This window comes from Symphalangus syndactylus, chromosome 4 (genome assembly GCF_028878055.3).
Source record: "Symphalangus syndactylus isolate Jambi chromosome 4, NHGRI_mSymSyn1-v2.1_pri, whole genome shotgun sequence".
Lineage (NCBI taxonomy): Eukaryota > Metazoa > Chordata > Mammalia > Primates > Hylobatidae > Symphalangus > Symphalangus syndactylus.
The window spans coordinates 125008488-125034521 of NC_072426.2; the positions used below are offsets into that span (position 1 = coordinate 125008488).

The 26034-nt window shown below is 44.9% G+C and overlaps 1 protein-coding gene across 8 annotated transcripts in view; it reads right to left on the reverse strand.

Moving 5' to 3' along the window:
* The window catches only part of GATB (glutamyl-tRNA amidotransferase subunit B), an 81790-nt gene that overhangs the window by 16619 nt on the left and 39137 nt on the right, over positions 1 to 26034 (reverse strand). For 7 of the 8 annotated variants that reach the window (XR_008657270.2, XM_055276121.2, XM_055276120.2 and 4 more), the window contains 5 exons: positions 21200 to 21313; positions 18401 to 18485; positions 17059 to 17103; positions 14541 to 14730; positions 1885 to 2018 (listed from right to left, as the gene is read on the reverse strand). Coding sequence is in view for 7 of the 8 variants with exons in the window: in XM_055276121.2 (XP_055132096.1) it covers positions 1885 to 2018; positions 14541 to 14730; positions 17059 to 17103; positions 18401 to 18485; positions 21200 to 21313 (568 nt within the window). In the remaining variant the exon portion in view is untranslated. The remainder of the gene's footprint in view (positions 1 to 1884; positions 2019 to 14540; positions 14731 to 17058; positions 17104 to 18400; positions 18486 to 21199; positions 21314 to 26034) is intronic. The other variant, XM_055276122.2, reaches the window with a different exon arrangement.

A 26034-nucleotide genomic window follows, 5' to 3' on the forward strand; every position in this document is an offset into this window, starting at 1 on the left:
CTAGAGAGCCTCAGGTTTGTTCCCCAGCCACCCTGGCACGCTGCACCCACCCTGAAAGTTCTCATCTGTCCAACAGCTCCAAGTACAGATGCTGCTAAGTCCATGTTCCACTTATGCTGTGCTGTGTCCCTGGATTCCCCAAACTCTCATGCCTAGACTCACCTCAGATTTCTCCACGTGCTGTTCCCCATGCCTGGAACACTTTTCCGTGTCAACCTTGGCCTGTCCCTGCTCATCCTCTCCTCAGGTCTTAGCTTAGCTGCTACCTTGTTCCCCTCTCAGAGCACCGTTGTCACTGACTGTAGCCACCAGCTTCAAGGCTGCCTGTCCTTTGATTCAGGGCCGGTGTCTGTCCCGGGAACTGTGCTTCTCATGCTGGGCACGGAGCTTAGCACACAGCAGAGGCTAAGTGAACATGAGCTGAATAACGAACCAACGAGAGAACTCTCAACTGCAAACCTCCCCAAGATCTTATCAGCTGCAGACTCATAGATCTTGCCTACTTGTTAGCCCCATGGGGGCGATGTCTGTCCTACAGGCAGCTCAAAGTCAGCACGTCTGAAATGGAATATGGCATCTTCCCTCACCCCCGGCCTATAAAGTTTATTCCTTTTCCTTTAGCTCCTCCTACATTGAAAAAGTCTGCCCTCTGTTTCACCTCTGCCCAAGTAAGAAATCTGGAAGTTGTGCCAATTGAGATAATTGCTCTCAACTTGGCCTAGCTCACTTCAGCTCAGCCACTGCCACCTTGGCTCAGGCCTGGGCATTTCTCATCCGCATTCCTGAAAGAGGTTCCCAAATGGAATTCCTGCTTCTACTCTGCTCTCAGATGCTGAATATTTGTGTCCCACCCCAAATTCCTATATTGAAGCGCGATGGTTTTAGGGGATGGGGCCCTGGAGGAGTAATGAGGTCTAGAAGAGGTCACGAGGGTATGGTCCCCATGGTGGGAATGGGGATCTTGTAAGAAGAGACCAGAGGGCCTTCTCTCTCTCCCCCCTTCCTGTTTCGCCCCTCAACTCCTGCCTGCCATGTGAGGACATCTGCGAGACAGGCAGAGGGCTTCACCCAGGAATGCATTGGCTGGCACCTGGATCCTGGACCTTCCCCATCTCCAAAATCATGGGAAAGACATGTTGCTGAAGCCACCCAGTCTGTGGAATGTTGTTATAGTGGCCTGAGCTGAGTGAGACACACTGCATTTCCTCAGTGTGAAACTGGTATGAGCTTGTAGTCTATGGCTGTCAAGAGCTGGTGATAAAGGCAGACACAGTTCTCCAGGTGGCCCTTGGTCATCTCCGCGGCTCTGTCCCTACCATTCCCACCTGCCTGCCTCCGGCCCCTGCAGCTTCTGGCGTTCCTGAGCCTGCTGTGCTGCTCTCTGAGCTTCGCACTCTGCTTTGTCTGCACGATCTGTCCCTCCCACTGCGGGGCGCTCTCCCTAGTGCTTCAGGGCATGGCTCAAACGTCCCCTCCCGAGGGGAGCCCTGGTTGGTTCCCCAGCCTCTGTTCAGCTTCCCTTTTTGTGCATTCCCAGCACCCCATGCATGCTTCTGGCATGACAGGATCACCCTGGGGTGGCTGTTTCCTTACACATCTGTATCCTCCACAAGTTTGTAAATGTCTGTCTCATTCATCTTCGTGCCCCCAACCTCTGACACAGTGCAGAGGACACAGTGTACAGTCACAGATTTGAAGGAATAAATACATTTTTACATGGGCTAGAGAACATATTTAGAATGTGGAATCCACAGGGGATGTTTGTGTCATGTCAGGATATCCTGAGGGAGAACAGGGGTAGCCAAAAAATGGACCTGCCCTATTTCCAGCACTTCTGGACAGAGCTCATCACAAAGGAAGAAAGAAATCCCAGACCTCACTCACCTCTCACTGACAGCGAGGTTCTGTTGCTTTAAATAGCCCAGAAAAGTGTTGAGGACCCAACTAGTCACCCTTTTTGGCTCTGCCCTAGTTTCTTTTATCACATTTTGGAAGAACTCCAGTAGGCCGACTTCGTTCTGTTAAAAAAAAAAAAGAAAATTACATAAAGCCTCCCCAAAAATGAAAGATCAGCATTCTGAAGGCAAATCTGAAACTGTCACCCTTTGCCTCCTCTGAGACAGCCACTTTTTCTTTGCTAAACCATGAGATGTCACCAGAAAATTCTGATCACTTTCAGCTAATGACAACTATTCTACTACTGTCAGTGTGCATTTACGTAGCATTTTCTCAAAAGGATAAACACATTTTAGAGAGCCCTGACTTTGCAGACCGGAGGGACGGTGAAATTCCACATCCCCCAAACTCACTTGCTTTCTCCGTGTCTGCTGTGTGTAACCTGCAATCTCCATTCCTGAGCTGTACACTGGGCCTAAAATGTTTGGCCTGACTTTAATTCCCCTTTTCTTTCCAGGCCTGTCCTCTGCTGAAGTCCCAGTAATTGCTAGAAAAGAGGGAAAAAACAAAGCAAAATCAAGAAAGAACAAACAGAATATTCTACCTCTGAAAAATCAAAAGTGGATCACACCTGTACTGATTTTCACATCATGACAAGAAGTAGACAGGAATGGTTCTGAAATGTTTTCAAAATGAGGGAGAACATGGGCACATGTGACCTACTTAGGCCACTTAATAACAGGTGGAGGGGGCAGCAGCCTCCCAGCCTTCTGAGCTGGGCCAGGTACAAGAGGCCCTGCCTCTCACTGTATTCTGGGAAAATGATCAGCTGGAGACTTGTGTCATCAAGACTGTACCACTTCTCCCCCTCTGAACTGTCAGCCCCACAAGTCACGGCCATGCTCTCCCTGTTCACGATACAGCTACAGCTAAGTCCATGCTGGGCCATGGCAGCTGCTCAGTATTAGGTTGGTGCAAAAGTAACTGCAGTTTTGCCACCTTTCAACGGCAAGAACCGCAATTACTTTTGCATCAACCTAATATCAGCAGATGGAATTGGTGTTTCCCATCAGCATGTATGTGTGTTGGAAATCACACACAAGCACGCATTCTTATCATACCATGTTCACCTTTAAATACTGCAACTGCCACAACTATGCATATGACCAGCCCTGAGGCACTTACCAGGTTCTATACTACAGCTTGCTGCCAGTTCAGATAGTTTTGACACAATCAAGAAATTTAGCTAAGTCCATCCCTACTATTTCAATAAGAAAAATAAAAACTGTGCTGCTCAGAAAGGGAAGGCTGAAATTTCCAAATTCAGAGGATACACATTTTAAGTAGTAGATTTCCCTTACCCATGGAAATTCAAATCAAACTACACTTTTCTTGAAATATTCCTTTTAAGTTCACACTGCACCTAAGACTCCTACCCCTGCTCCTTTCAGAGACCCTTCATTAACCAAAAGAATTTTCTGGAAAAAATGAGATACTGGGAAGAAGCAAGATATACTGACAAAAGTGCTCTCCAAGTGTAGCTATTGTAGCTGCTGGAATACACACACGGGCACAGCAGAAATTCCATAATAATAAAAAACCCCACATGTTCTTTGTAACAGATAAATTCTCTGGTGACAAGCCTACTGAATAATCCTGTAATCATCTCTTGAATCTCTTTTCAAGCCAGTGCTGTTATTCAGCTCATGCTAAACCAGGGCAGAGGCCACCTCGGCAGCCCAAGCTTGACTACAGATAAAGGCAGAGCCAGGCAACTTGAAGAGGAAGTTCTGCTTAACTTATGGAAAAGTATTCAAACTTCCACAATAGTAAACAAATCACTGGGGAAGGAGAAAACTGCTACCTGGCCCAAATCAGATGGGCAGAATTCCCTTTGTTCTAACCCAGACAGGCTGGCCCACTGGTAAAATGAGCTGTCATGAGAACTCTTTGCTTTGCCAGGGAAAGGGTTTTCTAAATCCACCTAGAAATATTGCACTTAAACTCGCAGGCTTGGCTGAGTTGCTGGGATGTGATGAATATCTATTCCTCTACCCTTGGGTGTTTTTTTTATTGGATGGATAACACGGCAAGTCAGATTTCTGTTTGTCTTTTCATGTCAGTGCTGTGATGAAGCCTCTCTGAGCTGGAACTGTACTTCACTAGGGGATACATAGTTTCAGTCCACAATTTAAAGCAGACAAGAAAATCTGTGGTGGTGATGGGGTGAGCTATAGGGAACGGGGCTGAAGGAGGCTGAGCCGCAGCCACCCAGGGAATGATGGATCAATAAAAGCTGCACATGGGCTGCCTGCTCTGCTCTTCATAGCAGAAGCCGCTTCTCAGGGAAGAAACACACACATTCTAGTTTCCTCGTCTTCTTAGTTTTTCCATGAGATTGGCAAATGCTAATAAGCTTGGCACGAATCTCAGAGTCTCTGGTGAACATGTCAGTGCAGCCATCTGGTTTTCTCAGAAAAACAGTGAGCTGGTAATTCCCTTACATAAAAATCATATGAAGAGCAATGCAGAAAGGCCACAGCATTAGGGGACCTTTAACGTCCTCCTCAAAAGCAACAAGCAAGCATTCGACTCAGGATGAATCTACCCTACATGCGACAGAACTGCAACTTCAGCGACACAGACAGTCAAGTCCCCTGGCTGACTGCGACTCTAATTGTTCCTTCAGAGATGGCTAAAGCAGCAGGCATGAGCGGTCCTGTCTTTTGTGTAATACCTGCCAGTCTCCACAGCTCTATGACTGGGAAGCATCTTTTTCACATTTTAATCAAATTTCCCGAAGCACTGAATTACACCCAGAGCCAGAACTGGCTCCGCCTCTCAGATGTTAACAGGAACCCTTGATTACTAATGATTTGTCAGGTGATCAATGCTGGTGTGAGGCGAAGCTGAGGGACCTGCTCACCGCCACTGCCTGCTTAGGGAAGGAACCTCAGTCTACCCTGCACTAGGCCCTGGAAGCAACCTGCCTTGAAGCGGTCTTCTGCATCCTACCTTCAGAGATGATCAAATGCAAATACTGGAAGACTCTCCAGTTGGAACAGGATGAAGGCTGATTTCTCAACTGCATTTCTTGTTCTAAGTCACGCACCCTGTGAAGCTGATGATAGGCCAGAAACGAGGTGGACTATATTTATTTATGAGAAGGAAACCTGATAGAGCCAGCTGCCCAGTGGCAGACTCAGAGGAGGAAAGGCAGCCCAGAAGAATGCAAGTTGAGGAACAGCTGGTTATGTGACAGGGAGCGTTCCGACAGCTACAAGGGACCCCAGATGAGCCATTCTGGGCTAGTCAAAGGTGCTCAAGAGTATCTGCTAAATATCTGCTAGACACAGAGCTCAGAACCAAGCCCTGTGCGTGGCTGCGTGAGGCTACTGCTGCTGCTGAGGACAGTGATAACCAGAGTTACAGCAGCAGCGGTGATGGGCACCAGGCACCGTCTACGCACTCTCTCCACATTACCTCAGTTCATCCCAACAACAACCCTCTGAGTTCAGAGCTCTCAGGACTTTTACAGATGAGGACACGAGGCACTAACTTGCTTGAGGTCCTACAGCAAGAGAGCACTAGAACTAGGACCAAACCTCTGCGGTTTGTGCTTTTAACCTCTGCGTGGCACTGCCTTTGAGGAAGGAAAGGTCATGGTCTTTGCCTGCCTGGGACCGAAACTGAGCACCGAGGAGAGCCAGGCGCAATGGGAGGCAGCCAGCTCATCTGAAGAAAGCGCTTTCCCACACTTCCATTATTTTATTTGAGAGCTGCCAGCTGTTCAAAGGTTCTTAACGTATTAAAAATGTTGCAAGGAAATTAACTTTGAAATCAGAAGGAGAAAATGGCAGGTTTACTTCCTGCCTTTGCCAGTGTACACCTAGGCCACGTGGCACTCAGCTGTGGCATGACACACACCTGTTCCCAGACCAGGAAGGAAGACAGCTGCACGCCCACTGCACAGGCCATACAGGGTTCCAGGGATGGAGGGCAGCTGGAGCTCCTCTGCGGCTCTCCTGCCCCGCCTTGCCTCTGCATCCCCTCCCCACACTACTGCTGCCCCAGAAAAGGTCCTGCAAGCACACCCAGACCTGGACACTGCACAATCCTGAACAAGACAAATCGTGTTATTTCTCATATTGTTTTATGAGAAATATGAGAAATATCTCATATTTCTCATACCAATTAAGCATATTGTATTTTATTTATTATTGCATTCTAATTCCTCTAATAGGGTAACTCCTACCTAACTGGGCAGGTCATGCCTGTGATGGGAGCTGCTGACTATACAGACGCTCTGCATCTGCAGATGGAACCACAGGGGTTTCCACTGGACAAGGCCCCCCCACGTCACAATGTGTCATTTTGTAGAGGCACACACTGGAATTGCATCCATCCCCTTTGCAGCGGGGGTGCTGGGGTGAGCAGCTGCTGAGCATTTGTGCAGACGCTGGAGGAGGCTCATCACCTGCATATCAACGCAGGCTCTGCTGTTTTATTATTCCTGTGGATTTGGTCATTCTTATAAAGTGAGAAAAACAAAACTTAAATACAACAGCTATGTAAAAAAATGGCCCTGAAAATAACACCAAATGCTAGTGCTGGGGATGGCAATGAAGCAAAGAGGCCCAGGACAGCAATGGCTCTCAGCCAGAAAGCAGGCGTCAGGGCAAGGCTAAGGACTGGAATGTTCAGTGGGGTGGTGGCTTGGGTGGGTGATGTGAATCGGTGCCCCTTCTGCTTTTCACAGAAACAAGAAGCTGCTGCAAAAATCTTTCAGCGAGTGCTCCTGTGAACAGAAAAATTACTCATTTACAGAGGCCTCATCAGTGGAGAAAACAAACGAAAGTTAATTGGTGGTGTGAGGCTGGCACAGGAAACACGACCCCCCCCTCGAGAGTGCCAATGCAGAACCTCCACTGCTGCTGGCCAGAATACAGGGATCTGCAGAGGCTCTGAAATGGACCCACAAACACCACGGGTGTGTTCTCCCAAGGAACACAGAACTAGGGGTCCAGGGCCCTGTTTTGGTGCCCACAATTTTTATTCTTGGGTCATTTCCCCAGCAGGGCTTGGGAGCCCCTAAAATCTGAGCAAAACTTTGGTCCCAACCATTTCACTTGTGCTGTGTGTTCCCAGCAAAGCTGGAAAGTAGACAGATCTTGAGTTCAACTCAGGCACCAGTTCCATTCAGGGGATATTCAGACTAATGTGAAAATGACTTTACATCCTCTGAGATGCAGTAACTCCAGGGGAGATACTGAAGGAAACCAATTTGGGAATAACAACTTCCCCCGAATAATCAAAATCCAAATAATTCAGGTACTACAAGCTGACAGCAGACTGGCACTGCTAAAAGACTACCTGCACGAATGGGACACAGGCAGTGTGTTGTCAAGAAATCAATTCCAATTGTAGTCACATTCCAACGCACCTAACACCACCACTGTCAAATCGTCCCCACATGGAAGGAACCTGAGTTGCTCAATAGGAGCTTTCTGGCTGGAGCTTAAAAACAGCAACAGAGGCAGTGAGGATTTGCTCCTTTCCTCCAAGATCTGCCTGAAACCTCAAATAATATATATTTATCCTGAAAAGGAAATTATTCCACAGGAAATTGGGCTTTGGTATGGATTGGGGACAGAATCCCTGTGGGTCCCCAAGGCTGGCACTCAGGACTTTACTCCTCCCTGCACTGTCTCCCTACTGGGCAGGATCCTGAGGTGTCACATGGCTCTGAGCCCAGAGCATCTTCCCCTCCGAAAGCTCCTCATCCCTTGCATCCAAAAGAAATGAACTGCTGGTTTTACAGAAGTAGAGAGATGATACATCTTTTTATTCAACTTTACCAGAACAAAACATTGGTTATTTTTCTAGTGTATAGAGTCACTGTAAAAGCACCCTTAAGCTAGCAAGCACTGAATGCAGTTTTTATAAAATGAAGAATAAAATCAATTTTGAAAACTGCACAGAGCTGAAATATGGTGCCTGACGAGGTTGACCAAATAGATTTTCCTTCAACAGTAGTTAGAAGGTGAGTACTTTGCACCTCAGTAAGTCTGGCCAGTCTAAAACCAGTCAATATGTTTTTAGATACTATTAGCTTTAAAGTAGTATTACATATGGGATATATAGATATTTATCATGGAAAATTATTTTATAGACAATTCATCCAGAAAGCAAACCTGGTCATTTCTAGCTTACTAGCCACTTAAAGGAAAATTCTTGAAAAACAATCCACTTAACAACCAGCTGTAGTCATGATATCTTTTCTGTTTCTTTGTCCCTTGGAGACACCTTAACCTTTTCCATGATGTCAGAAACAAAGGATTATGATTTTAAAAGTGGAAGAATCAGCTGGAGAGAATGAAGTTGTATAAGTAAGATGACACATCCTGAGGCTGACTATAAAGACAAACACAAGCATACGGCAGCCCAGGGTGCTGACTCGAGGGCTCGCAAGTACATCTTCCCTACAGTCTCACTGGGGCCATGTTGGATGTTTCTACAGCCCTGCCTTTCGTGGCTCTCAATGAACTGTTTTAGCACGTTGCTTGGTGTCAACACTCTTCTCCCTGGCGGCATATTCTTGGGAGTCTGCTTTGCTATATTTAGGCTTTTTTAGATTCAGTGAAGATTTGGCTGTGTCTGTCATCTTTGGGGTAAGTGAGTCATCGCCCCCTCTTTCAGATGGGGAGGGAAACAGCTCTGGTTACCCTGCAGAGCCCTCCCAGCTCCGAAGTGTCAGAGGTCAGATGTGGAATCAAGGGTGTCCCCGAGTCAGTGTTTTAACTCAATGCCCTGTAGGGCTGCTCTGGAGAGACATGGAAAAGCTGAAGCACTGACGTTTGGAACTAGCATCCAGCACTGCAGTCAGAGGTGGCAGGCCCTCAAGAAACACTCAACTCGGGATGCTCTGGCTTCCTCCACTGAGATCTCCCACAGATGAGCTTCAGATCTTCCCATCCACTGACTTCATGCACAGCCAGGGCCCTGCAAACTCATCTCTGTTTCCTACCAAGTTCCTATTAAGTGCCAGGCTTGAAGGACAGGAGGCACCAGGCAAAATCAAGCCATAAATGCCACAAACTCTGCCCTACGTGGAGACACTCCTCAGATTCTTTTTTCTTTTTTTAAATTTTGGAGACAAGGTCTCTCTCTGTTGCCCAGGCTGGACTGCAGTGGCACGACCACAGCTCGCTACAGCCTCGAATTCCTGGGCTCAAGCAATCTTCCCACCTTAGCCTCCCGAGTAGCTGGGACTACACGTGTGTGCCACCATGCCTGGCTAATTTAAATTTTTTTTTTTTTTGTAGAGACAGGGGTCTCACTATGTTGTTGCCCAAACTGGTCTCGAAATCCTGGCCAAAAGTGATCCTCTCACCTTGGCCTCCCAGAGTGCTGGGATTACAGGTGTGAGTCACCGTGCCTGGAACTTCCCAATGATTTAGACAGGACTCAAGTGCCTCTAGCAGAAGGTTTAAGGAACAAAATAAATAAAGCTGCAGAGGACAGCTTATATTACTTTACTTCTAACTTTATTTTTTCACTTGGAAAATAGACATGATTTCTGCTTTTCATTGGCGTTGACTGATTTTCACTAAACTCAGTGGATGGCACTTTATGTTTATTTATAGGGCAGTCTGGCATCTTAAAAACCAATAGAAGTGGTAAAAACTTTTAAATGAATCTATGTTCTGTGACTGTGCTGCACAAAACGCTAGTGGCATGAATGTTAACAAAAGTAAAAACTCTGTTTTCTCCACTAATGAAACAAAAGTGACCCCAAACAGCAATTAACTAAAAACATTATTTCTGTTTGACATTATAGCACATTATATATGCAAGCGAGCAGCAGAGCTTAGGAATAAAGAGCCTGGGCCTTGAAGTCAGCATGATCTGAACGTGGCTCCAATATGGGCTTGGGGAAGTTATTGAACCAAAGACGTTACATTTCCCTACCTGTAAATGGGGAGAGCAGCAGTCCCTGCCTCAGAGGGTTGCTGTAAGGATAGATTAAAAAGTGGTACAATGTGAATTGCAGAGGATGCTGGAAGCAGGCAGCCTTTTCTAGGCTGCTTAAGCAAATGGCTACAATGCTTTTGTGTTCTCTGAGTGAAGTAAAGCAGAGTTTAGGAAGAGATGCCCCACAGAAATCAGCCGGGGAGGATTTTGCTAAGAAAAATGCACATGCATATAATTCTGATCATTCTATTACAATAACTACTACTGATATACTGACTCAGAGAAAAACTTGTTATGCTATTAGATTCTCTCATTTTTTCAGAATCCTAATGCCTGGATTTCAGCTTCAACATTTCTATTCTTTAATCTTTACAAATGAGGTCATGTAGAGAAAAGGAAACGCTCATATACTGTTGCTGGGAATGTAAATTAGTACAGCCTCTATGGAAAACAGTATGGAGGTTCCCTAAAGAACTACAAATAGAGCTACCATTCAATCCAGCAATCCCACTACTGAGCATCTAGCCAAAGGAAAAGAAATCATCATTTAAAAAAGATACCTGCAAGCAAGTGTTTATCCCAGCACTATTCACAATAGTAAAGATATGGAATCAACGTAAGCATCCATCAATGGATGACTGGATAAAGAAGTTGTGGTATATCTACACAATGAAATATTATTCAGCTATAAAAAAGAATGGAATCATGTCTTTTGCAACAACATGGATGAACTGGAGGCCACTATTTTAAGTGAAACGACACTGAAACAGAAAATCAAATACCACATGTTCTCACTTATAAGTGGGAGCTAAATGTGTACCCAGGGACACAGAGTGTGGAATAACAGACACTGAAGACTTGGAAGGGTGGGAGGGGAATAAGAGATGACAAATACTTACTGGGTACAATGTGTATGATTTGGGTGATGGTTACACTGTAAGTCCAGACTTACACTATGCAATATATCTATGTATCAAAATTGCACTTATAGCCCCTAGATTTATAATAAATTTTATAATCATATTTCTGTATATGTTTTATAATATACATAAATTTATATATAGAGAAAAGCTAACCTTGCTTCTGTAGCTTATGTCAAGTTGCCTTGATATATATATTTATATACATACACACACAAAATCAAGTTGCCTTGATTTCTGTCCCAGCTACTTGGGAGGCTGAGGCAGGAGAATGGCGTGAACCTGGGAGGCGGAGCTTGCAGTGAGCCGAGATTGCGCCACTGGACTCCAGCCTAGGCGACAAAGCGAGACTCCGTCTCAAAAACAAACAAAAAAATCGATTTCATATATATATATATATATATATGAAATCAAGGCAACTTGACATAAGCTAGAGAAGCAAGGTTAGCTGAGTAGGTTGAAGTTTTAGGTGGGGCAAGCTACCCCATGATTCTCTGGGTCGTCAAAGCATGGTTTATGTATCTGACCTTTGGAAACAGGGATGCTTTTATCAGGAACACTGCTTCTCCCAGGATCTTCCTGTGTGCTGTGATAACATCCCATTCACTCACCCGTCTGTCCACCCAGTCATGGAGTACCTACTGTGTCAGGTATTGTGTGTTGTAGACACTAAAGTATAACATTAGAGTTCCGTAAATATTAAGAATAATTTGGTGCTCACTGCACAATAAAATGACAAGATAAATTAAAGACTAGAGTTAAATTCTGAAGTTTTTCATCATTTGTGGGTGAGGTGTGCGTGGGGGTGGGCATGTGCATAATGCTTAATTTAATAAGCAATCCAAAGACACGGAGCACAGAGTTGCAGCTCTGCAAAGCACACTTCCACCACTGCTATTTATTTAATGAATACTCCTGGGCACTCTTTAAATTGAAAGATGGTTCATTAGATTTGTGCATCTGCCCTTCTCAGCAATCTGTTGTGTTTCTGATGAAGGCAGGAAAAACCATGAACATATCATTTTCGGGTATGTTATGAGTAACGCAGCTTCCAATGATTACAGTCATAAAGGGCTCAGGCTGCCTAATTTCAGGAAAACAATTGGTCTGAATCATTCTCTTTCCATTCCTATCTCATTCTAATCTCACTCATCTTGGAAATTTCAAGTACTAGCCCTTTAAAGGAAAAATACTAATCACCCAATAGATTATCTGCAAGCCATAAAAATAAGGACGTTTTTAAGGTATCAAAAAAAGTCCTTTCAAAAATGGCCAAAAAATTCACCCTTTTTTTTTCCCAATCAAGTTAGCCACTACCTCTTGTGGGCCCTGATCCTACATTATCCATCTATCTGGTGTAATCTGTCCTGGGGGCTGGTTATTGTAGTGGTGTGTGTGTGTGTGTGTGTGTGTGCATGTGTGTGTGTGTGTGTGCATGCGTGTGTATAAATTCTTGGAAGGCAAAAAAAACTTACAAAAAATCTTTTGTTTCTGTCTCAGTACATGCTATACAGAAGATGCTAATAAAAGTGCTGAACCAGGCCTGGCGTGGTGGCTCACACCTGTAATCCCAGCACTTTGGGAGGCAGAGGCAGGTGGATCACTTGAGGCCAGGAGTTCAACCAGCCTGGCCAACATGGCAAAACCCTGTCTCTACTAAAAATACAAAAAACTAGCCAGGAGTGGTGGCCCATGCCTGGAATCCCAGCTACTCGGGAGGCTGAGGTGGGAGGATGTCTTGAATCTGGGAGGCAGAGGTTGCAGTGAGCCGAGATCGTGCCACTGCACTCCAGCTTGGGTGAGAGTGGAGACCGTGTCTCAAAAAAAAAAAAAAAAGTGCTGAACTAAATAACTGAAGGTAGGTTTCCCTATACAGGCCTTTAAACTATTAAAATATGGACTCACTCATTTGCCAGCCCCTAGCAAACACCTATTTAAGGCCTACTAGGTTTGGGCACCATGCAGGACCCATGAATAAAGACAAGGACACAAACACAAATACAAAAAATGTCCCTGCCCTCATGAAGCTTATGCTCAGTGAGGTGAGGCAGGCACTGTCCCCAGCACCCCTCATCAACGGCCGAGAGTGACAATCCTATGGAAATGCCCTCTGAAAGGGGCACAGATTCTCATACAGTGCCTTGAAAAGAAACAGCTGTATGCTTGAGAGGAGATTCTGAAAGTTTCTTTCACTCTCTTATGGAGACAGCTAATACACACACACACACACAAATTAATGTTATAGTGAATTTCTCTATGAAATCACATTTTGAGCAAAGAAACCTTGGCCATTTCTTGGTTCATCATACACTACCTCAAAGGGTTGGCTTGGGCTCCTGCTGAGTGGAGGGAGGTAACTTAAATCTTCGAGGCTGAGTAGCCTTGGTCCCTTCCTCCCATCTCCTATGTAGTTTCACAAATAGTAATAAAAGGTAGGGCTAGAATTCAGTGTTTATTTCAAGTAGGTTGGAAACTCAAGTGGTCAAGATGGTGGGGAAGATGTATAAGACTAAAACATAGTTTTGTTACATCAACCTAGGAAAAATACATGAATTGGAGAGGCTTTGGGTTAAGAAGTGCTCTGTACGGAATGCTGACTGAGTCATAGTCAAAGTGTGGCATTAAGCACTGCTGATGTTGTGCTCATCTGTGCTGAGTAGCAGAGAGGATGTACCAGTCCCTGCCTTCAAGACGCTGAACAACATAACACTAGTAAGTACTTAAAAGACAGTGATATAATTGCCAGAGAGGTAAGAAGAAGATCAAACAGCAGCCCACAGGAGGCAGTGACCAACTCTGCTTCTCCAAGTAGCTGATTTATGGATGATGAAAAGAGAATCATTCATTCAACATGCATCTGACTGCCTATGTTGTACTGTAAATGCTAGGATGATGTTATTGGAAGTGTATAAATAGACATATAAATATGTATATTCCAGCATCCCAATGTAGTTATGACTGGCCATCCAAAAAGCAAAAATCTAGTTTCCACAGATCCTGCTGCCCCAGAAGATAGGTGTGGCATATACTGATTCCCTGGAAGATACAGCAACAAAACTTCCCACTTCCTTCCTAACAGACGATGACAACTGTTTCAAAATGCTACCCTCACTGATGCCGCATCACTTTAATGCTGCCATGACAAAGAAAACCACAAAGCCCCAGGCAGCTTTGAAAAGGATAGAAAATCCCTAAGCAGATCTCGACAGTGTCAGGTTCTCTACTGGCCCCGTCAGGCGCAGCCTCAAGCCTCAAAGGACTGATACTTTTAGTCAGAGTTTTTAGCATTTCATGTGGAATAAATGTTTTCTTCTGAAATTGGCAAAACAACTGGCTGGCTTTTGAGAACGCAACATCCTGCCAGCCCTGTCATGGCTCGATACCGCTAGACATCCAGAAACCCTATACATTGATTTTGTCCTTCAGACACATGGGAAAAACTCATCCATAACATTTGGACAGTCTTCAAGAAGTCTCTACAGCTGCTGTGGTCAGGCATTCATTTCTACACAGAAGAAATGACTAACACAAGATTGCGTTTCATCTTCTGGTTGTATGAGGAGCATTTACCATAAAGGGTAGTGAGCAAAAGTTACTACATCTTACTCTTCTCAGTAGCATCTATAGTACAACCCAAGAAACACACCCACCCCACTCAGAGCCCATGGCAGCCTGTGTGTGGCGGGGCCTCTGAAGGTCACTGCCCCATCTGCTGAGCCGGGATCCTCTTGGCATCCGATCGATACCTACCAGCAAAGTGAAGCTGTGTTCCAGCAGCATCCCATACTGTTGGACGAGCTTCTCTCGGGTCACACTGGGGAGCTCCGGGAGTGTCTCCCGAATCTGGTCAATATTGATCACTTGCTGTGGGTCTGCATCAGCGGGCAGAGATGTGGCGTCGTAGAGCACCAGGGGAGGCAGGTTGGGTTCTGGCATGAACCTGGGCAGACAGAGGAGACGTAACTGAATCTGGAGTACTTGGATTAATGAGAAAACAAAACCTCCCCCAGTAATATGAATGTTTCTGTGTTTAGATGCCATGTTACTTGCAAATATTTTTAAATGTCCTATTATATTAATTCTGTTTCCCAGGGAAGCCATTGCACAAGTGTCAAAACTTCCAAACCCACCCCTCTCCATGCTTATAAATAAGATGAGTGAAAGAAGCACAACACAGGCTTGAAGTCACACTGGGATTTCTAACTGTGGATAATTCATTCCACAGTTCACCAGGAATTGTGTCCACAGTTGTGTGTTGCTTCACAATGGGGATATGTTCGTAGAGATGTGTCGTTAGGTGATTTCGTCACGGGACCATCACAGAGTGCACTCACGTGAACCTGGATGGTACAGCCTACTACACATAGGCCATGTGGAGTAGCCTACTGCTCCAAGGCTACTGAGTGTCCCAAATCCTGCAGGCAACTGTAACACAATGGCATTGGTGTATCTAAGCATATCTGAGCAAGAAAGGGATGGTAAAAATGCCATATGATAATCTTATGGGACTCCTGTAGCATACGTGATCCACTGTTGACAGAAACATCCATATGCATGCAGGACTATGTCTTCATAAAGACACAGGCTGGAAAAAACAGGACCAAATGAGAACAATTTGCTTATCAGAAGGAAAGATGACTTTCCCCCCATTTCAACATTTCTACTAATTTTAGCAGCATTTACGTAAATAAATAATGAAAGGAAAAAAATTTACCCTTGAGAAATAGAGGAAATGAATAGATTTTGCCTAAATAAAATGTGACAGCTGGAGGAGAGGGAGGGAGGGATGAAGAGGTGGAGCAGGGCATGCAGTGGAACTTCTCAGTGTGACATGATGGTGGATGCATGTCATTGTGCATATGTCAAAACCCACGCAATGTACCACACAAACAAGGAATCCTAGTGTAAACCATGGACTCTAGCCAACAAGGAAGTGTGAATATTGGTTTCATCATTGTAACAAATGAGCATCTTGCATTACTGTGGCACATTAACAGGAGACTCTGGGGGGAGAGTGGGGAGGAGGAGTATGTGAGAACTCTGGACGTTCCATTCAATTTTATTGTAAAGCTAAAACTGCTCTAAAAAATGAAGGGAATTAATTTTTTTAAATGTCGAAGCTGCACCATTGCATGTAATCTTATGAAACAAGATGTCCCTCCCTCTGTTCTCGTCCAGCACTAATAATGGCTTCTCTCTGCCCATTTTTGTCAAAGGGCTTATGTAGAAAAAGCAAGGTATTCAGAAGAAGTGGTGGTTCGGAGGGAATGGATTCGAAGCACACGCTACCCACTGCCTCACTGCCAGATCTCTTCTGTGAGTTAGTCTGGCTTCTGAGGCAAAGAGGAAACCCAGGGGAAGCATCCTGCAGCTCACTATCATTTGAGGCATCACACTGAAGCCACGGGCGGATGGAAAGCCAGACTCCACACACGGGAAGGCGCACCAACAGGGCAGGGAGCAACACTCAGGAATAAAGTGGGCCCCTGTGAGAACAGACTCACCCGGGAAGTTCACGGTTAATTAAAATAATTTTGACTCTAGCAGACACACAATGGGAGTTCTTGGGGTGAGGTTCACACTAAGCGTTTATGAGTTTCTTCTTTCCCACATAAGCATGCAAACTTTGATCCTCATTGATAACAGCTACACTTGCATCTTTCTGCCCTTCACAAAGGAAAGGTGGCTGATCTCACAATTTTGTTGCCTAAAACTTCAACCTGCTAAACTCAATGAGAAAAAAATAAAAGTTTCAATTTATCTTATGCCTGTTCTTAGTATTTGCTTTATTTGTGGGTCTCATATTAAGTAGTTCAACTTAATTTATCATGAATAGCATCATGTGAGGTTCAAGGGAATTACCATCAGCATACGCTGTCAACATCTCTTTTCTCATTTCTTCTCAAGGAGCTTCATTCAGCGTATTACTGAATCGGTTATTGAACATTAGAATAAGAACAGCCTAGCCCCAACCTCTACAGCCATTCTCCTAGCTCAACTATGACAACTTTGACACAGAAGTGGATGAACAAGTTCTTTCAAAAGCTGAATCAGTCAAACAAGGCACTCTGAGGCTACCAAATCAAGAAACTAGTACTTCTCTCAGTATGCATATCAAAGAGGAAATCTAGATGTCCCATCATGTTACAGCAATGACAAAAAGTGGTTTCCAAAAATTGTTCGGGATCATTATGTTGAACTTTAAATGAACTTGAAATATGCCCCAGTCCCCGATATATAGCGGTATTTTGCCATAAGGAGTAACCACCTGTAGTCCTGTTTTCCTTCTTTGTCTCTCATTGACATGGTGCACCTGCAATAGTTAAATAAGAAAACATTAAACATTGCAAGCAGCACTGGCCAGCCTATATGTGGGGAAGGGCTCCCCTACCAATAAGGGACACAGGCAAAATCAAACTCTGTGGCCTTCCATGGGGAAACCTTAAATGAATACATTCAAAAAATAATCATAAAGAAAGCGAAATGTACAGGATGATCGTTTTTTTAAAAAAGAAATGGCTTCAATGTATCCAGCTTTCAGCCAGCTCGAACTTGGCTTTTGAGCTTTTTTCAGTATTCTGCTTTAAGTATACAACGCTCAAAATTCGGAGTGAGAAAATTAAGGCCCAAGTTATCTAAACAAAAATAAGGCATCTCTACAACCAGGTCTTCACTCTGTTCTGCCTCTAGCTTCAGCTGGGAAAGGTCTGATAGATTATTAAGGAAGTAAAAATTCTTGCCACAAGGCAGGTAAGCTGGAAGCAGGGAAGGAAAGGGCCTAAAACTAAGCCCTTGGGCACAGTCTGGGTCACTTCAAGTCTCCTAGCAGCCCTAGGGTGTATTATATCCCTATAGGGTACAGTACTTTTCTTTTTTCTTTTCTTTTTTTTTTTTTGAGACGGAGTCTCGCTCTTTTGCCCAGGCCGGAGTGCAGTGGTGCTATCTCGGCTCACTGCAAGCTCCACCTCCTGGGTTCACACCATTATCCTGCCTCAACCTCCCGAGTAGCTGGCACTACAGGTGCCCACCACCACACCCAGCTAATTTTTTGTATTTTTAGTAGAGACGGGGTTTCACCATGTTAGCCAGGATGGTCTCGATCTCCTGACCTTGTGATCCGCCCGCCTCGGCCTCCCAAAGTGCTGGGATTACAGGCGTGAGCCACCATGCCTGGCCTTTTTTTCTTTTTTTGAGAGGAGTCTCGCTCTGTCGCCCAGCCTGGAGTGCAGTGGCGACATCTCAGCTCACTGCAAGCTCTGCCTCCCAGGTTCACACCATTCTCCTGCCTCAGCCTCCTGAGTAGCTGGGACTACAGGCGCCCACCACCATGCCCAGCTAATTTTTTGTATTTTTTAGTAGAGACGGGGTTTCACCGTGTTAGCCAGGATGGTCTCAATCTCCCAAACTTGTGATCTGCCTGCCTTGGCCTCCCAAAGTGCTGGGATTACAGGCGTGAAGGGTACAGTACTTTTCTAATTGTACTAATGAGGAAACCTAAGAGCGGAGAGGCTAAGTGCCTCCTTCAAGGTCACATGGCGGGTCAGTGGCTGAGCCCAGCCCTCTTGCACCCCGCCTGGTTGTGGTCAGGACACTCAGCAATGCGAACTCACCCCAGCTTGTGATGAAATGAGCGTGTTTCGTTCAGAATTTCACCTCCATTCTCAAGTTCACTGATTTGCCTCTGAATTTCATAGTCTAGGAAAAATACACTAATTTAGCATCATATTTTAAATATACCTTTCATCCAGTCAAGCAATAATTAGAAACAACCTTTCTCAATCTTTAAGTAAAAAAAAAAAAAAAAAAATCAAGAAGATTGTTTATAATAATCCTTCCTTTACACACTATATTTCCTTCTCACTGCCATAGTAGAATATTGGTGTTGGAAAGGGCCTTAGGAAGGCAGGCTCACTCTGTGTTGAGACAATTCAGGTTCAGAGAGATTAAGCAACCCCATGCAGACGACATGACTTGGCAGCAGTGGGGCTGGGCCGAATATCTTGGTCTGAGATTGCTGCCTACCCAGGGTCCTTACCCTGGGAGCCTGGGATGGGCTTCAAAGGCTCTGGTATCCCCCAGATTAGATAAAAAGTGTGGGTTGTGTGCATATGTGCAGGTTTTGGAGAGAGGGTCCAGCATTTGCATCATCTTTTCAGAGGGACCCATGGCCCCGAATGATTAAGATCCATGGATCCACGCCTCACCATCAAATGAGGGAGGCTGTGGGAATCAAAACACAACCACAACTGCTAAGCTGCTGCTGCTTTCTCTCTTTTTTAGAGACAGGGGTCTCACTATGTTTTCCAGACTAGTCTCAATCTCTTGGCCTCAAACAATCCTCCTGCCTTGGCCTCCCAAAGTGCTGGGATTATAGGCATGAGCCACTAAGCCCAGCCTGCTGAGCTTCTTTATGAAAATATCTTGAGCCTCCACCTTAACTCTCCCTCCCACCATGTACTACCTTCCCTTGCCCAAACCTAAACCCTTTTATCTGAGCTGCTAAGAGGCAGCAACAGCAAAACGTGTCAGTTTTTGCTCCCCATCTCTCCCCAACTCCAGTGATCTCTTTGGTTGACACGAGATGATGGCTAAATGGCCTGACATAGGGAGAAAAAGGTTGTGGAAAAAATCACAGGCTTGGAGAATTGAACCCATAGTAGTAAAGCTTTGGCTCTTCCACTCTGAGTCAGACCACAGGGAGATTTCTCCCTCAAACTGGTCCTCCAAAGAGTTCTTCATAGGACAGGAGAAAGTTAGGGGTCTCCTTCAGAACTCATGGATGACTCTACCTAAAATCAGGCTGCTTTTTTTAGGTTACCATCACCACCTCTTAAAATAACGGGTCCCAGCCCACTACTACCTACAGGGGGAGGTGGAACTTCCTCCATTTGTTCCAGGCTTCCTCCTCACCAACTTGGCTTATAAGGGTTTTCCCTCACTAAAACCTTTCACGGCTTTGGGAACATGGGTTATGTCCCTTTCCGGAGGCAGAAGAGTTCGTCATCTTCAGTCTGCCTTCATGTGGGAGCCTACCCCTTCCCTCTCTGCTCCCATAAGCTATCCTTTTGACCACTTTAATGCCTTTTTCCTGAAGACTGTCTTCATTGAGGCTGGTTGATTCACTTCAGGTTCAGGACAATAAGGTTTAATACAAGACTAGAATCGTCTTTTCTGTACTGTTTCTAATACTTTTCTTGACAAGACCAGGGCTCTATTAAACATTTTGGCTACAGCAAAACTTTGGCAACAAATTCAGTTGTCTTGGTCTCTGTGCACTCTTGAAGGGGTGCACTTCAAACTCCATCCCTCCCTCTTCCTCTCTAGATAGCTTCGGTTTTAAAAAATATTTTTAGTCCTCTGAGGTCCTCCCCTTGAATTCACAGTTGCCTATATCTACGGGACTGCCCAGATATTTATCTTGCTAAACTATTTTAGTTATTATACATTTATCATCAATGAAATACCCACAGTGTGTGCTCCAGAAAGACTACTACTTGACTGCATGGGCACATAATCTAGCAGTTAAAAAGAATACAAAAAGCAGGAAAATATAATGACCATTTAGGTCAAGCCATGGTCAATCTAAAATGAACAACCATGATCTAGTAAATCTCAAGCTGGTCAGAAAGAAGGTAGCAAATGGTAAAACACAGCCACAGTCTTTTGTGGATCCTCTGATAAAGAGGTGGAATCTAATTTCCCCTCAAGTCTGCTTTGAATTCAATGTAATTTTCTTTTTTTTTCTTAGAGACAGAGTCTTGCTCTGTCGCCCAGGCTAGAGTGCAGTGGCGTGATCACAGCTCACTATGACCTCAAACTCCTGGACTCAAGTGATCTCCCACCTCAGCCTCCTGAGTAGCTGGGACTACAGGTGCACACCACCATGCCTGGCTAAATTTTTAATTTTTTATAGAGATGGGGTCTTGCTATGTTGCCCAGGTGGTTTTGAACTCCTGGCCTCAAGCAATCCACGTACCTTGGCTTCCCAAAGTGCTGGGATTATAGGCATGAGCCATTGTGCCTGGCCTCAATCTACTTTGAATAGAACACATTGGAAATGACACTGTGTGAGGTCTACAGCTTAGGACTCACTTCTGCCTTCATCCTCCTGAAATGCTCCCACTGCCTCATAAGAAAGCCAAAGCTAGGCAAGCGCATGAAGAAAGATCCCATGGATGGAGAAGCCCAGCAGACATCTGCATCAAGGCCCCAAGGTGTGAGAGAGACTACCACGGACCCTCTGCTTCAGCTGGCCTGCCGGTTTCCCACAGCCACGAGTGAGCCGACACAGGACCAGCAGAACAGACCAGTGAAAATGAAAATAGTTCTTGTGTAAGCCACTAAGTTTCTGGGCCAGCAAGAGAGAAACAATAGGAAGAAGGACACTAGGAGTGGCAGCTGGCATTCACCTATGGCTTTGGCCAGGAACCTGATGCTGTTGAGATTCTTCACTTCTGTTCGAACGCCCAAAGGCTCCCCCGGGTGATGCACGGATATATTGGCATCCACTCTCAACTGGCCCTCTGGAAGGAGAGAAAAAAACAACTCCTTAGAAATTCTTTGAGGTGACATGGTCTTTTAAAGGCAGGGAGTGTCAAAAGAAGCAGCATCTAACTTTACTTGCTGTTTAGTTACAGCAGCCTAACTTCAGAGAAGGCACGGTTGGTTCTGAAGTACGTGGCTGGTACTTCTGGCCACTCGAGAGGGGTTACAGTCCTGAGGCATCTACGGTGTGTGCCTGCACATGTGAGCATATACAGATGTGTGTGCTTATGCACATACGGAAGAGAAGTTTTAGATTTGCCAGCTGGAGAGATCTAATTTTTTTGTGCTAAATAAGAAAAACAAAACTATTAAAATGGAGATTGACTCTGCAGTTTTATACTGAAGTTTTTTTTTCAAAGTGTCAGAGCTGAGTTGGAGGAAAGGCCTCATATATCTGATAACCCTACACTGCTCTCCAACGGAATGTGGATTTCTAACAGTGATTCCAGGAGATTTAGAGGAGAGTCCTTGAGAATTTGCAGCTCAAGGGCAAGAACTGAAACCTGGGCTTTCCCCCCTCCTCCTTCCTCCAAGTAGTGTAATAATCTCTTCCTTCCATAAGCATGACCCCGAATCCTTCCTGACTGCTGTAACGATTTGCTACAGCAGACAGACAGTGCTGTTACGAAGTCGGGAGTCTGTGGTGGGACTCAGAGAGGTGATGACCCCATGCTGGGAGGACCTTCTTTGACCCTGGAGGCCCCTCAGATTAGGAGCAACAAGCCCTAAAGAAGCAGGCAATGTGTGGGGAGGACTAAAAGGCTCTTGAGGAAGAGAGAGAGAGAAAAATCCCAAGACAAATAGATGTAGGTAAGAAAGAATCACATTTGGCACCCTACAAAGTAAAGCTCAGATTCTCTGTTCCCCGTTTCATTTACAACATTTAAAAGAGAACAGAGTGAGAAGACAAAATGCTGGATTTTATTTTCCTAGTTACGTTTTTAAATTAAAAGTAATTTGCCAAACCTGAGTGTCTTGATGGGCTGAATAAATTCATTTCCCATGATTCCAAAGCAAAAGCATATTAAAATAATAAAGTAGTCAAAATGAATTCCATGTCAAGAAAAGGAGACTCTTGGAACTGGTTCTCTGTCATTCTCCCAGTGCTGGGCTGTGGGGCCTATACCAAGCTGGAGGTTGCCGGCTTGGTATAGGCCGGCTGACACCTCGCCACTCACCCTCAGAGAAAGGGAAGGGCTCACCCAATTGCCACCCATGCTGACGGGGAAAAGATATCTCTTAGCTCAGACATTACTCTCTCTCCAGCACTGACTTCTCAACATTTTTACAAGAATTCTGTAGCCCCTGATTTTTAATCTCTTTTTTGACAAGTTGTGTGTATCTGCATCTCAGGAAGTCCCAACTATTCCTGACATCATGAGACTCTCGGTCTAGGAACCCTGAGGTCATCTTCTACTTCTCTGTTTTCTTTGCCTCTTATATCCAAACTGGCAACTAGCCCCTACCAGTTTGGAAGCTGCCAAACATCCCCATGTCTGTCATGGCCTTTCCATTTCCGTGGCTACCACCCTTGCCCAAGGTCCCTCGCCCGAGGTCTCCAAACTTCAGGCTTAGGTGATAAGATCACATCCTGACTCTTAACACAGTTCCCTCCTTGTCCAGGGACTGGCAATGTAGCTGTGACTTTCATTCTGTTACAGTCTGGGTTCATCATTCCTGCTGTTTACTCAACAGCACAGACCGCTCCTACCAGATCATCTGGGCTCCTCTGCTTGGTGTTCCACAGCTCTCATCTGGATTCGGTCGACACAACCTGTATGTTCCCACTGCTCACTCTGGGAGAACGCTCCCCTCCAATCAGGGCAGCTTCTGCATACACAACCCTGTCTGCTCCACCAGCACGCTCTCTTTATCAGAGCTACTGTCCCTCTCCTCATCCCTCAAGGCCTAACTTGAGTGTTACCGCCTCCTCCTAGAAGCCCTCCTCAGCAAGCTAGCCTGCACTGGTGGGTCCCCTAAACTATCAGAATACTTATAATCTATACTACAGAATTCAGTACATGACCATAGTCTACTGTGCACTGGCCTCCATCTTTAAGACCAGAATGAAAGGCCCCTGAGGACTGAGCCGGATTTTAACCCCCACTTGCCTTCTCAAGGGCATCACTCTCAGTTATCCCTTCTCTCCCATAGCAGTCTCATTACTCTTTCTTAGCATTCCATCTGACGTATACATGTGCAATAGTATTTCTTATTAAATGAACAAACAAGAACCCCAAAACCTATTCCCTTGAACCCAGTTCTCATTCTATCAGTCACTCAGCTATCGTTTCTCTGGTTTCCTTTTCAGCAAAGCCTCTTAACAAGTTTTGTTTGTTTGTTGCATACACTGTCTCCACTATTTCACTTCCCCTTTATTTCTTAACCCATGTCAGCCTGGCTTCTCTCCTTATCTCTCTAAAAATGCCCTTGTCAGAGTCACCAACAGTCTCCTGGCTGCCACATCCAGCGGACACAGGACACGCTTGTCTTCACCTACTGGACACCTCAGCAGGATTTGACACACCAACCAATCCTTCCTTCGTGAATTATCTTCCTAGCTCAGCTTCTGCCGCCTTTTGCTCCCAGTTTTGCTCCTCTGGATGCTTTGTTTCCATTTCATTTGCTGATGCCTTCCTTCCCATCCAAACCCAGGGCCCCCTTCCTTATCTAGACTCTCTGGGTGGATGGCTACAGTTTTAAATACCACCTCATGCTGAGGATGCCTACATTTCTCTCTCCAGCCCAGACCTCTCTGAGCTCCACACTTACAGCTCTGGTATCTATTTGACACCTCCACTTGGAGGTTTCACAGGCATCTCAATTTCCAAAAGGAAATCCTGATTTGCCCCTGCACAAAGACATTCTCGATCTCATCTTCCAATTTCAGTAAACAGCACCACCATCTAGCTCCTCCAACTTCCCTAAAGGCATTTGTGCTTCCTCCCTGTCTCTTACTTTCCACACCAGCCTATTTCTAAAAACCATCTTGTATGTCTCTCCTGTCTCTCCATCTTCATCTTCACTGCCACCAGTGCTGTCCAAAACAGCATCATCTTCCATTTGAACTATTGCAAAAGCTTCTTAACTGGTCTCCTGGCTTCTACTCTTACCCATCTGAAACCCACTTCCCACAGAGCAGCCAGAGTGGTTTTCTAAAACATTCATCAGACTATGTCTTTCCCTTGCTTAAAAGCCTTTTAGTGATTACCACTGCACCTGGGTGGAGAGCTAAACTTCTTGCCATTATCTCTGATCTACCCCTTGCCTGCCTTTTCAGTGTCACCTGATGCCACTGCTCCTTCTGCTTCTGGCACAGTGGCCTTGTGCTACCTTGCTTACCTCGGGGCCCATTCCTAGCTCTTTCTCACCTCAGGGCCTTGGCCTTAGCTGTTTTCTGGAATGCTCATCTCCTGGCTCTATGCTGCCTGGGCCTTGAATCATTCTTCAGGTTTTAAATAAATGTCACCTCCTCTGAGGGGCCTTTAAAAAACAACATTGTCACCTTCCAATGTTACTCTGTAGCATGGCACCCCATTTATTTCCTTGAAGCATTTGTTGCTGTAATTATTTTGTTTCATTTGTTAATGTATTTGTCACCCTCCTGAACATAAGATCCATGTGGCAGGAACAATGCCTTTTGTGGAACCTAGAGTTGGGTCTGGCACTTGGTGACTGTTCAATAAATGAAATCTTATTGAGCGATGAATGCCAGAATGCTGGCATTTTCCTGAGCAATGAGTAAGCAGACTGGTTTCTGTCTCACAGTAGGTTCCCAGTAAGTTCTACAGTTCCATCTGAATAGGACTAATCTGCAGTTGGAATCTTCTGAAAGGCCCATTAAGCTCAAAGGAAAACTTCCGAAGTGTGCTGAGCTCCATCGAACCAAACTGCAATACTTGGGAGACAACTTTTTTTGAACTCAGGGAACCATGAATTGGACCTCGCCTGCTTTTAAAAATGAAAGCATTTTTCACAATTTAGAATTCTAATTTGGAAGAGGAATAAAAGCATGAGTTTCAGTCTCTCCCATAAATACCTGAGAGGAATCATTTAGTATCCTGCAGTGTTGAAAGAGAGTTCGCTAGCCTGGATTCAAATGCAGTATCAAATATTAACAAAAGACCTGCTATCTAGTGAAGACAAAATACCTTTTAAACAAATTAAGTTAAATTGCCTCAAGTACACAAAAGCTTTACTAGTTAGGTTTACTTCAATGCATTCTGCACCACTGAGGGACAGCCTTCATTCACACATCATGAGAATGGCATCAGGCTCAATTTCTCTTCTAGAAGTAGAGATTTATAACAGCAAAATTAAAAAAAAACTATACCATTGAGCACAGTGATAAAGTGCAGTTTCATGTTTTTCTCTAAAACACATTCACACAACAGAAATATAACATCAAGATAGAAAACTGTTTCTGCAAACAGCGGGGGCCCAAAGATGCGGTGGGGAAGGTCTGTTAAGCTATCTCGTTCTGATCGCTGAAAATAACAAGGTTTGACCCAAAAAAAAGTGACCCAATTTTACCGAACGTATTTTACAAAGCTCATTCATCTAGATGAGTGGTAATTCCATAAAAGTATTACTACTTATTACTGTTAATAAGAGCACTGAACATGTACCCAGCACAGGCTATTTTCAAGACCCTGTCCTAAGTTTTCTAGATATTAGTACATTCATTAGTACATTTCTT